The sequence below is a fragment of the Pristis pectinata genome, chromosome 1 (assembly GCF_009764475.1).
Source record: "Pristis pectinata isolate sPriPec2 chromosome 1, sPriPec2.1.pri, whole genome shotgun sequence".
Classification (NCBI taxonomy): Eukaryota; Metazoa; Chordata; class Chondrichthyes; order Rhinopristiformes; family Pristidae; genus Pristis; species Pristis pectinata.
The window spans coordinates 71,722,137-71,736,100 of NC_067405.1; the positions used below are offsets into that span (position 1 = coordinate 71,722,137).

Below are 13,964 nucleotides of genomic sequence, written 5' to 3' on the forward strand. Positions count from 1 at the left end.
CTTAGATATGGTCTTGTGCAATGAGACAGGTAATATTAACGACCTTGTATGAGAAATTCAATAATACTATGATCCTCTTGGAAAGGGTTATCACGGTATTATTGAATTTCTCATACAAATGGAGGATGCAATAGTTCAATCTAAAACCAGTGTATTATGCCTAAACAAGGGAAACTACAATGGGATGAGGGAGCAGCTGGCTATCATAGACTGGGAACACAGGCTATATGGTGGGACAGTTGGGGAACAGTGGAAGACTTTCAAAGAGATTTTTCCACAGTGCTCAACAAAAGTATATTCCAGTTAAAAGCAGACAATAAAGATGGGGAGAGGCAGCCTTGGATAACTAAGGAAATAAAGAAAGGCATGAAACTAAAAGCTCATGCATACAAAGTCAGCAAGAGTAGTGGGAAACTGGAAGGTTGGGAAAACTTTAAAAAGGAACAAAGAACCACTAAGCAAGCAATTAGGAAAGGGAAGATAGATTATGAAAGTAAACTAGCACAAAATATAAAAACAGATAGTAAAAGTTTTTATAATTATATAAAGCAGAAAAGGTTGGCTAAGTGAACATAGGTCCCTTGGAAGACAAGAAGAGAGAGTTAATATTAGGTAATGCAGAAGTGGCCACGGCTTTGAACAACTATTTTGTGGCAGTCTTCACAGTAGGGGAGACGTATAACATGCCAGAGAGATGTTATGGATGCGATGGGAATTGAGGACCTCAATACAATCACTACTACTGGAGAGGTAGTGCTGAGCAAACTAGTGAGCCTAAAGGTAGACAAGTCCCCTGGTCCTGATGGGATGCTTCCCAGGGTATTGAAAGAAATGGCGGAAGTTATAGTAGAGGCATTTGTTTTAATTTACCAACATTCCCTGGATTCTGGGCAGGTCCCAGCGGATTGGAAGACTGCAAATGTCACGCCACTGTTTAAAAAAGGATGTAGGCAAAAGGCTGGTAACTATAGGCAGTTAGCTTAATGTCTGTAGTCAGGAAAATGCCTGAAGCTATCATTAAGGAATAAATAGCAAGACATCTGGATAGAAATGGTTCCATCAGGCAGACACAAAATGGATTCAGGAAGGGCAGGTCCTGTTTGACAAACTTACTGAAGTTCTTTGAGGATATAATGAGCGCAGTGGATAGAGGGAAACAGGTGAATGTTGTATACTTGGATTTCCAGAAGGCATTTGATAAGGTGCTGCATAAAAGTCTTATCCATAAGATAACGATGCATGGAGTTGGGGGTAATTTATTAGCATGGATAGAGGATTGGTTAACCAATAGAAGGCAGAGAGTTGGGAATAAATAGGTGTTTCTTTGATTGGCAATCAGTGGTGAGCTGGGTGCCGCAAGGGTCGGTGCTGGGCCCGCAGTTGTTCACAATATACATTAACGATTTGGAAGAGGGGACCGAGTGTAGTGTATCTAAGTTTGCTGACGACACTAAATTGAGTGAAAAAGCAAATTGTGCAGAGGATGTGGAGAGTCTGCAGAGATATAGATGGGTTAAGTGAGTGAGCAAGGGTCTGGCAGAAGGAGTGCAATGTTGGTAAATGCGAGGTCATCCAACTTGGAAGAAAAAATAGAAGAGCAGATTGTTATTTAAATGGTGAAAGATTTCAGCATGCTGTTCTGCAGAGGGACTTGGGAGTGCTGGTGCATGAATTGCAAAAGGTTAGTGCAACAGGCTATCAAGAAGGCAAATGCAATGTTGGCCTTCATTGCTAGAGGGATTGAATTTAAGAGCAGGGAGGTTATGCTGCAACTGTACAGAGTACTGGTGAGGCCGCACCTGGGGTACTGCATGCAGTTCTGGTCTCCCTACATGAGAAAAGATATACTGGGCTTTGGAGACGGTACAGAGGTTCACCAGGTTGATTCCAGAGATGAGGAGAGATTGAGTCACCTGGGACTATACTCGTTGGAATTCAGAGAGGGGATCTTATAGAAAGATATAAAATTATGAAAGGGATAGATAAGACAGAGGCAGGAAAGTTGCTTCCACTGGTAGGCAAAACTAAAATTAGGGGACATAGCCCCAAGATTCAGGGGAGTAGATTTAGGATGGAGGAGAAACTTTTCCCAGAGAGTAGTGAATCTGTGGAATTCTCTGCCCAAGGAAGAAGTAGAGGCTACCTCATTAAATATATTTAAGACAAAGTTAGATAGATCTTTGCATAGTAGGGGAATTAAGGATTATGGGGAAAAGGCAGGTAGGTGGAGCTGAGTCCACAGCCAGGTCAGCCATGATCTTATTGGCAGGCCAGATGGCCTCCTCCTGCTCCTATTTCTTATGTTCTTATGTTTATTATATTTATTTTCACATTATTCTACTTATTGTTTTGTTTCTTATTTTCTCCTTATGGTTTCCACTGTTTTTCCTACCACCAATGCTAAGTAGCGGGGTTATCGTACCCTGGGCATATTCGATCTTCAATCTTACATATAGCCATAGCATTAACTATTTGCCAGTTTCACGTCCAGTTTCTCTCTCCATAGATGCTGCTTGGCCTGCTGAGTGCTTCCAGCATTTTCTGTTTTGGTTTCAGATTTCCAGTACTGGCTGTTTCTTTGGTCCAATTTTTCAGTGTAGCAGGTGATGTAAAATATGCAAAAGCATCCAGATGTAGCCCCATTGTACTTCATAATAGCCCTCATGGCATCATACATTTCAATCCTTAGGACTTTTTTTAAAATCTGTTTTTTAATCAGTTTTTTTTAATCTAGTTGTATCATCAACCATAAACCCAATGCCTCTACCAACTAGAAGGTCAGGTGGAAGAGCATGTGGAGGCAACAAATTCTCCTCTAAGTCGTACATTATTATAACTTGGGTATATATCTCCACTCTGTCGTAGCTAGGCCGAAAGCTTAGAATTTGCCATCTAACATCAACATGGAAGTAGTTTCACCACAGAGACATCATAAGTTCAAAAATTTGGCTCACCATCACCTTCTGAAAGGTGATGAGGCAGAAGAGAATGAAAGGTTATCATGGGATTGATGATAGTGCTCCCAATCTTAAATGACTCACCCTCTGTGGTGCACAGCAGTGACTCTGCTATAAATCATTTCTTTTTCAAGCTCTAAACAGCCATAATTGTTAATAATGGCATGCATTATGTTTTAATGATAAAAGCATAGAAATATTGTCCTCATTTCACCCATTTAAGTGGAAGCAACTTCAAAAGGAACACAGAATACTACTCACCATCTCCATGGTAACTGGAATGGTCACCACTGCCCTTGCAGATTGTGACAATCCTTCACCACAGTAATCCTTGATCTGTAGCCAGCTACGATCAGTCTGTGGTGCTACATTTACAAGGGTATCATTGGGACAGGGAACACTGTGAAAGCAACAGAAAATATGTGCCATTAAACATAAGGTGATTTGTTTGAATTGCAAACAAGGAGTCAATTGCAGTTGTTTTTCTTTTCTTAATGAAAGCACTGATTTCAACATTTCAAAACAGCTTATTTTCCACATGCTGCTGAAGAACGTGGATTTTGTTTAATGTCTCTTTCAAAAATGCTATTAATGAGGACAGAAATCTTCAAACTTCTGTCAAATGAGAGTGTGGCAAAACCATATTAAGGAGCTTTAGGTAATGGACTAACATCAGGTCGAGACTGATCACTTACTTGCCTTAGCATTTTCAGGGATTTATGCAAATAGAACTGTCAATATTTTTCTCTAATAGATTAGGGTTCTAGAGCAAAAGTAGCAAATCTTACTCTTTTAAACATTAACAAAATATCTCAAATTCTTACCTCAGGTCATAGTATTTCTGGTCTGTTGCTAACATGGAATCACCATCTTTAAGTCTTAGTTCTGCAAGGGTTTTATGTACATCTTCATTGTCAAACACAATCCAATTTGAGGACATTTGATTCTCCAACTTCCTGTAACAAAGCGTTAGCTCCTCTGGAGAAATTCCTGTTGACAAGGCTACAGCTTCTCGAACTGAACTGAGCAATGTGTTCCGGGTGAACACCTTTTGTGTCTCATTGAACTGTATGATTTCAGTTTCTGATTTGCGCCTCATTCTAGGATACAGTATTTTAAGTAGCAATGGCTCAAACTCCTCACCCGTTTGTACCTTCACACCACAAACCTGGCAACAGAATAGTCAATGACGTTAAACCTCTAAATTACACTTGATTATGCAAACCAAATCCGTAATTTCTTTATCTATACAGAAAAGTATCAGCAACCCAGAGGGTAAGGAAGCAACAGAACCACTTAAGTTAAAGAAATAAAGGATAAATGAAACGAACAGGTGAGCAGAACAGCACAACAGACTGTAAAAATGGAAATATTCACGGCAAAAAAGAATTGTAAGAAGTAACCAGTACTTGATTTGTGTATGAATGGGTCAGACCTCTTTAATATTGATAACACCCAAACACGCACATACGTGTGAAATGCACAAGCCGTGTACTGGGTGTAAATACACAACAAATACATACCCAGATGTTATATACTGAAATTTACAAGCATTATAACAGCTGTTTAATAAATTTATGATTACCTGGTGGCTATGATTACCTAAACCTGGCTCTAGAGAGCCATAATTCTGAAGGAACAAACCAAATAATCAACTAGATGCCACAGCTGTCCTCTAGGGGTCAGCATTGGCTTAACAATAACAGTTAGGAATCCCATGTGATGAAGGTTGTAGGTTCCAAAGATGAGCACAAAATTTGAGGGATTCCAGCTCTGTCAGAGGTGCATTTTTCAGAGCAGATGTTTGAACAATCACTATTTTTGTCCTCTTATACAGGTACAAATGAGATTACACAGCATAACCTGAAACAGCAGGGGAGATATTCTAGTATCTTGACCAATACTCAGATCTCAACGAGCATTCCCCCTCCCCCTTGTAAAACCACAACCCAGCCCACCCAGCAGTTTCCATGCAATTCAAATTGAGACCTCACCGGTAGCGAGTTGTTTAGGGATGTACTGAGATTGTGAAGGACGCTAAATGCCCAATTTTCCTTTTCTGTGAACAATACTATGCAATGCTTTCAGTTTGGACAGTAGATTAAACTGTATTCACCATCATATGGTAAGAGCATTATTACAGGAAATTACTGAAATTTATCTAATGCTGTAACATTTTCTTTAAAATGAAGGAAAATTGAGATTTATGTAAAGATGAACGTCAACCAATAACACTGGGGATAATCACTGGATTTAGTAAGCATAAATATGGATGCTGATCTTTGTCAATGTTTGAGGATTATGGCACTGAGGGGCAGCATGTGGAAAACACCAAGAATAGATCTTTTGGAGACTCTGAAGGTGAGTGATAGGGAAGGTTGGGGGGGGGGGGGGTGGTGTGGGGGGAAGATTCAGGTAACAGAAGAGAAAATAGACAGAGGAGGAACACATACAGATAGAAGACAGAAGAGCCAGGTGCACAAATATCTATAATGAGAAGGCATTTGAGATGTGAGACTGTAGAGAAGTACAAGAATCCATGAAAAGAAAATACAAAGAAGCAGGCCATGAAAGAAACTATTTCCTTTCATAGGGGATTCCACAACAAGAACATAACAAAAAAATTAGAGCCAAGTGCTTCTTTTCTCAAAGGCCAGTGGTAGTAAGGAACACACTCCCCAAAATAAAATTTTTATTAGGTTTGGATATTAAGATGTATAGATCTCAGGAAGGTCAATGAAATTACAGCTCAGCCATGGCCTAATTCATCAGAATAGGTTTGAGGAACTGCATGTCCTCTTCCTATTCCTATGTATCTAATTCAGCATGATCATGGAGATATCCAGACCTAAAATTATCATATTCAGTCAACAGACCATGTGAGGTGGGGTGACAGGGAGAACTGAGACTTTCATACACACAATATGGAAAATTTATGTTGACCTCTGAAGTCTTTATTCAGACCTCTCCCCCACCCCATCTTGCCCCCTTGACCACTCCCAACCCTTACATTCCCAGTCCAGAATGATGAGACAAATTGAAAATAAAACTTGGGAAATGAGTAAGGATAACCCAACTAACACCAAACTGCCAACCCCACATAAATACAAAGGCCACTGAATAAATTATGTGGAGAAACATCAGTGCTTTACTGAAGTTTACTATTGAACCAGTATCAAACTATTCAATATCTGATGCAAAAACATGTCACCCAAAATAGAAAATGTACTCTTTCCCTAGCACCAACAACCTTCACACCTTGATGAGCACAAAACAAAGTTGGCAGAAGTACAGAATGGGAAAATTATACCAATCACAAGCAAATTAATTGTTCATTACCTTGTTACCATTCCATACAAAAAGAATTGCTCCATCTGTAATGCCCAGACTGTGCAGAGAAATGTGATCCTCTGGGTTGAAAGGGAGGAAACTGCAATCAGTACTTGGAATGTAATTAAAATTGATCAGCCACCACATGGGAGAGCAATTGCAGGAATTATTCAAAGTTAATCAACAGATTCGGAAAGGCAACCATTGAAAATATAGTTTTTAACATTTATTTGCTCATCAGGAATGCTGAAAAAATGTTACGTTTATTAATTTTCTTTCTAATGGCCTAAACTATAGGATTTAAGAAACCCACATAAGATTACAGTTCCACTTGTGAAAGAGCATTCTTTATGAAGGTCCTGTGTCACTTAGCTTTATTGGTCTTGTTTGCATTATGCCGCCATGGTCAAACTTTACTGAAAATGCCAATAATTACAAAGGATATTGTGAGCCCAATAAGAAGTGGACACGCGTAACAGTTGTCAGCTGAAAGTAATAATATTACACAATTACAACCCAAAAGATTCCACAGAGGTTTAGCTACGAATGTTTGGAAAAGTGAAAATAGCTAAAGTTGATCAAATGGTCCACGCTGCAATGTTGGGACCATTGAACTATAATATCCTGGAAAGCAATTAGTTGAATTCAGATTGGATGAATATTCTGATAATCAGTTAAAACAAAGAATGCTTTCCTTTTTAATAGAACTTCTCCAAGAACAATAAACCTGGTGTAATCCATCAAAAGATAACTTACACATGATATCATGTGGTTTAAAAGGCTCAAAGACATTTTTCCCCACCCCCCAAGTTATCCTTCTGTTAACAATAAAGGCAGTGGTAAGCTTTGGAAAGATGCTGTAACAGTGGAGACAACTCCTTGGCACTTCTTAATCATTGTTTATTTAATCCTTACCTTTAAGGGTCTCATAAAGGTGAAGACCAGCTGGCAATTGCTTGGCAACAGTGATCACCATATCGCCCTTCCAGAATTCCAACTGCTGCAGTAAGAGATACTTAAGTTAATGCTAATTGTTATAATTAGATACAGATCACCTGCTTTTTGTAACAACTGTACTGCTAAAGAAGAATATCAATACCTTGGATATGACTTTTGGTACACCTAAAAGAAAGGAAGACAAGCAAACGAGAGAACAAGAGCAATTGAGGAAAACAACAAGAGTGAGCGAGCCCAAGAGAATGGGGCAGATACTGCAAGGAGAACATGGGAGGATACAAAAGAGACAGCAAGTAAATGAAAGAAAGCTTGAACCAAATAGGCAGAAGAAGAAACATGTGCATTTGTGCAGCACTTTTTGCAACATTAGGAGGTTCCAAAGCATGTTACAGCAAAATAAATAGTTTCTGAAGAGGAGGCTATATACTACAAATATGGCAACCAATTGGTGTCAGGGGCATGCACAGTCATCAGCCATCACAGTCACCATTCTTTCCATGCGAGATCGAGAAACAGTCAAGGAATTGGGAACAGCAAAGAACATGCATCCCAAAATCATTCTGGGGATAATACCAAAGATTTGTGGTCCAGTACCAGCTTTGGCTCTAGCCAAGCTGTTCTCTTACAGCTACATCACTGGCATTCATGTGACAGTAGAAAATTGCCCAAGGATGTCCTAATTTCTATTGACATGAAAATTTCATAAAGCCCAATTACCAACTTATCAACCTATGCTTAACCTTTCAAGTGATGGTCAATGCCGTTCACAGTGCAATCAAATGGCAGTTACTCACTGATTTGCTAGCCCCAGACCCTGGAGAGTTTAGGCAAGAACAATCTTTCCTGTGATCGTCAGTCTTGGCCAAGTGCTGCATCATTGGGAAATGGAGGAAATCTCCACATTAGTGAGTCTTAAACCTTACATAAATGTAGATGGTTGTGTTAATGGATGCCAAACAACTGTACTTACAAATTCCTGCACCAAAGTCCTGGAGCAGAAATTTATAATCACAATACCTTGGATCCAACCAGGTGTGAATGACATATCAGTGCATTTTCCTCCATTGTGAGGTTAGTAGTGGAGATCTTGTCATTGATAACATTTTTGCAATTGTTTAGATAATGAAGCAGTCAATGTCACATTCAGCAAGATAAGGCCAACATTCAGCTATGATCAATAAGTAGCAAACAACATTGTGCCACACAAGTGTGAGACAATGGCCATCTCCAAAAAATATCATTGGGAAACCAATGACCAAAACTGCATCAGCCACATTAAAACTGTGAATATAAGGGCACAACCTGGGTATTCTGAATGAGTGACCTCACCTTAGGACACCTCACTCTGCTCTTTGACTACTGAGTTGACTCAACATAAAATTTGGTCTTCATTTTGCTCCCTGTTTTTGGGTCTTACCCAAGTTACTGCTTTCCCACTCTTCAGTTTCTTCCTCTTCCCCAGTCCCACCTGATCTCCTCAAAGACCTTTGCAGTGTCTCCTGGGCTACAGCCATATTCTTGTGATCTTTCTGTGCCACCTTTTTGTGCCATTCCCCAGTATCCTATTTTAAGTTCCACCTCATTCCCTCTGCCTCTAAATCTGCTACACACTTGACACCTTATATAACAAATCGTCTGCTAGCAAATCTTTGTTCTCACCATTGTATTTTAAAGAAGAAAACAAATCAAATTTATATGATTTGTTCTTTTTACAAAGTGTTATTGGGTGTATTTAATATGCTCCTATCAATCCAAGCATTCAATATGTTACATTCTTAATGATTCCCTTAAGTGCCTTTCTGATTACTGCTGTCAGGTTTGTTCAAAATGTGTGGGAGGTACTAAAATATAAATTAGATGGTACTAGAATGGTACTAAAAATATAAATAGCATGGGAAGAAGAATCTACAACTTGCATCAGATTTCAGAAGAGAAAACTTCATTTAAGTGGATGAGAATATGCATAAGTGAAGAAAATTTTAATTTAGAAAATTGCGGAAGATAATTAAAACAAGGGAATGTATTAAGGGAAAGCCAAGATGACTGAGCGATCATGGATAAAGATACAATGTATACATGAGTGTTTCTGTAAAGACAATGAACACCAAACTAAATATTGTTGGGTAGAATGGACAAATAAAGAGAATGGACGTTGTTAATAGAGTCACTAAAGAGCCAATGGAAAAGAGAATCATGATTAATAGTAGAAGTAAAGGCTACTTTTTTTTGGAAAGAAAATAAAAGCAGAAATAAGTCATTTAGTTACTCTGCCTGTTCCACCATTCAATAAGATCATGGCTGATCTTTTACCTCAGCACAATATTCTTGCACTAATCTCATATCCTTTGATTTCCTCAATATCTAAAAATCTATTAATCTCTTGAATATACTCAGCAACTGAGTCTTCACAGCTCTCTTGGGTACCAAATTCTAAAGATTCAACAGCAGTCAGTGAAGAGTCATGATGCGGGAAGGGTCAAAAAACTGTTAAAAGATCATGCTGGGTCAGTAAAAGATGTTCAAGTACAGTTTACAAGGGACAGTCTCATGGCTGTCTCTACTCCTGAAGACTAGGTTCAACAACTAAAACTGAATGATTTTATTAACAAACCAGTAATATTAGAGATGGATATATTTTTAGATAATTATTTAGAATATTATTTAGATAAAAATAAGAACAGAAAAATGAGTTAGCAGCTTGGATGGATGATAGCCAAGAGTCTTCAGAATGATGGGACACATGCTGCTGAACCCCAGGAATTTGTAACATGAGATGGTTTCAATAGACTGGAAGGAAGCTAATATAGATATATCAGAGTTGTGACCTTTTTAAAAAACTTAACAAACCTGACCCAGATAACTATTGGCCCATCAGTGCAATGTCAGTAGCAGGAAAGATGATTGAGAAAATCATTCGGGATGCAACATGCAACTGCTTGAATTGGGAGAAGTATATAAGATACACGCAACATGGCTATATTAACAGCAAAGTCTTATAAGTTTAACCGTATCTGTTGAAGAAAGCACTATGGTGGTCAAGAGAAGCCAATTAGACAGACCATTTAGACTTCCATAAAATTTTTAATCAGGTACCGCACAAGTAAATCCCCATAAAATTCAAGTTTCTGTTATAATTAGTAATATATTGGACTGAATTGAATACCTGCTGAGGGAACACAAGCAAAAACTAGTTGTAGATGGGTTTGTATCAGATTGGATATGGAATATTGTTGCCCAATTGGGATCAGAGTTGGGACTATCAGTAGGATCTTGCTGTGTTGTGAGAAGGAACTAATGACTGGCAAGTTTTGTTTAATTTGGAAAACTGCAGTGTTGCTTATGTGGACACAGTGAATGTTTCAGAGAAAAACATTAATGAAGGTGGAGAAAGAAAGATCTAGGAACTTTTATCAATATACAGTATTTCTCAAAATACCCAAGTTCTACCATGAAGTTATAGCTAGAATGATTTGGGTATTGTGGTGCAAACACAGGGGTACTGATTATAATACAAGTGATAGTATTTTGACATTGTACAAGACCTCAATATCTGGCCTCCTTACATGATGGGCAACATCCAAACACTGGAAGGGTGTACCACTAGATGGTCTAAGTAATGAGGCATCCCACTTGGGATTTTAGAGCAATGCCGATCTGGGGACAATCTGATTAAGATTTATAAAATAACAAAGGAAATAGTGTTCTCTTGACAATTTATTCCAATTACGTACTATTCCAATTGAGGACTAGGATTCAGAATTTTAAGTTGTATGAGAACAGATTCACGTTAAAGGAGCTGTTCCCAGAGAATACCAAACACCTGGAATAGGCTCCCAATTTGTGCAGTCAATGCTAGATCAATAAATTACTTCAAAGGTGAATTGAAACAGTTTCTGTCTGAAGCAGGTATACTTAAAGAAACGTAGGGCCAAAGGTCCATTCTTGATTATTAATTAGTTGAGTCAAAGTGCAATTTCCCATGTTGGGCTAAACTGTTCTTGACGTCACCATAAAAATGCCACACCCAGTTTTTTTTGGGAAAAAATAAAAATCGGTTGCTGTTAGATTCAGTCTCCCATGGGATCACCACAGTTGCAGCTTCCATTTGTGGCAGTGCAACACCCATGAACTGCGTATGCTGTGAGTTCAAAGGTAACTGCTTTTTCATTTTGTTTTAAATCCCAGTGTGTGAATCAGGAACCTATATTATATGTACTACATTGTATAAAGTAAATGTCCCTTAATTTGTTGTATTCTGACCTTAAGTGCCCTACAGGTTATAAGTTTACTGGGCACTATTATTAAATACTGGTGCAAAACTCCTGATTGTGCCAATAACAAAATTATCCTGTTAAAATAAGAGGGTCAAATACTTTATGAATTTTATTTTAAGCAATCTTATTAAATAGAGAGAATTCTTTAAAGAGCCCTGATTTGCTAATTGATAAATATATATTTCAATGTCTATAACAATGGATTTAAGACAATTGGCAAAAATTCCAACAGGGGAAACAAGAGTATGTTATGCAGTCATTTGTTAAGGTGCCTGAATGGATGGTGGAAGAACAGAAAAGCTGACTTTCAAAAGGGAACTGGATATTGGGTAAAGAGCAGAGAGACATATTAGAAAACACTTCAATGGTCAAGAACGGGTGTAATGAGCTGAACATCTTCTCTGCTCCACAAGATTATGTGCAATAATCCTAAATAATGACTGATACATATATTACAGTACATCACTGACATTAACCAACGTTGTGCACTCACCTGGAAAATAGTCTGCATGAGATCACCAACTGTTTTTCTCCTGTCTATGGTTATTGTCAATACACTGTCCTTCTGGGAGGAAACAGGTTGTAAGGCACCATTTTCAAACTTATACTTGGGACCCAAGTGGAGATGGATTTCAATGTTATTGGCTGCAGAATCAAATTCTGCCCTGGATTTGAAACGGCATAAATGAAGATTTCATCAGTGTCTTTTTTAAGATAAGATGCAAGTAGTGAGATGGGTAGTTCCCCTCACTTCCCCTCAGACTTGCTTTAAACCAGATTGAATATATTTTATACCAAGGAACGCAGTGCCACATTAAGAATGGGATCATTCAATCTTGCCTGATCTGCAACTGAACCAAAGTACCAGGGTTGAATGGTCAGGTTCAAACATAATGGATTTGTTAGCAAAACTAAAGTCCTGGCTTTACTAAAGAACCTTAAGTTCTAAAATCCTGAAGGCCAGGCAGAAACTAGAGTAAGGAATGGTTAAATAATTCATTTCCTTATTGTCCAAGATTGTTTATGCCAGAAGCGTGGCAAAAAAAGTATTTAAAAACAAAGTGACTGGTATGATGTGCAAAACTTGCAAACTTGGGTGTTTCCTCTATATGGAGAACCTGGAAACAGGAGGCAAAGCCTGAGGATAAAGGGTCAACCTTTATGGACCCTTATTGACCCAAAAGAGAAGAAGAAAGATTTCTTTACATTGAGGGATGTAAATCTTTGGAGTTGTCTACCTCAAGAGCTGCAGATGCTCAGCCATCAAATTAATTTAAGGCTGACATTGATAGATTTTTGGACACTAAATTAGAACATATGAGAATAAAGCACACAAATGGATGAGCCACAAGAACAGCCATGATTTTATTGAAATGTAGAAATTCTTTTGCGGAAATGAAGTGGAAATTTCATTTCCTGTAACTATCAAAATAAATGTTATTTAGCACTTGAAAGGAATTTCTAACAGAAATGAATTTTAAAATGTGTCTCTAAATTATTCAATAATTTCCTTGACTGATTAAATTAAACTTGACCAATGATATTGAGCCACATGTTAAATGGAAAAATGTTTTGTGCAGTAGCTGAACAAACATAGGGTTAACTGTTTAGCCATTCAGAGCAAGGTCTCAGATTACTTTGATACAGTTTTGACTTGCCAATTTTATTTTCCTAAATTATCTATTAAGGAACTATGAGTCCAATAAAAATAAGGAAATATGATTTAGCAAGCCAAAATTTGTTTTTCAAGTACAGTTTATACAGACAGAATCAAACAGCAAGTATTTTTTTCCTACCAAAAACCTAAAGGTGAAGGAAGTGGCACATTCATATTTTGTTTGACTTGAACATACTCATGCTTGACATTTAACCCAATAATTTCAATTTATCTTCCGGGTATAATTAATTATACCCTGAAAGATGAATCAACTAGGTTAACCCAAGATTAAAACTTCTATGAACTAAAACATTCTGAAATTTGGACATGCCCACCCAGGTTAACTGGGTACATTCCTGAGTGGCAAAGGCAAAGGTTCCCCCTATATGGACATTTGAATGCATTGCACTGAAGCTGGTGAGGTGATATGAAACTCAAGAAGGGCTGCTGCTAAAATTGGTATTGGTATATTATTGTCACTTGTACCGAGGTACAGTGAAAAGCTTGTCTTACAAACCGATCATACAGGTTAATTCAAGTGGGATTGGATGAAGTGAGATTGGAATACAATGTGGACCTAGCACTATTAGTAAGGATCTTCAAATGAAATTTCTACCAATTTTCACCAAAAAGGCTCTAGGTTTTAAAGTACCTCTGAATCACTGCCTTTCTTCGGACTGTCAGTTCCCAAGATAGCATAAATTGTGTTCATGACTAGATGAACAAACAACACAAAGCCTTATTTTTAGGCAGAAGAGATACATAGCTTTGAGGGGATGAAGGACATTT

At 38.0% G+C, this 13,964-nt stretch overlaps 1 protein-coding gene across 2 annotated transcripts in view; it reads right to left on the bottom strand.

Moving 5' to 3' along the window:
- Positions 1–13,964, bottom strand: part of usp40 (ubiquitin specific peptidase 40) — a 102,637-nt gene that overhangs the window by 36,995 nt on the left and 51,678 nt on the right. The window contains exons 13-17 of one of the 2 annotated variants that reach the window (XM_052028716.1): positions 12,012–12,183; positions 7,203–7,284; positions 6,297–6,367; positions 3,782–4,125; positions 3,219–3,357 (exon numbers count right to left, since the gene is read on the bottom strand). In XM_052028716.1, coding sequence (XP_051884676.1) covers positions 3,219–3,357; positions 3,782–4,125; positions 6,297–6,367; positions 7,203–7,284; positions 12,012–12,183 — 808 coding nt within the window. Of the gene's footprint in view, positions 1–3,218; positions 3,358–3,781; positions 4,126–6,296; positions 6,368–7,202; positions 7,288–12,011; positions 12,184–13,964 lie in introns of both variants that reach the window. The other variant, XM_052028709.1, reaches the window with a different exon arrangement.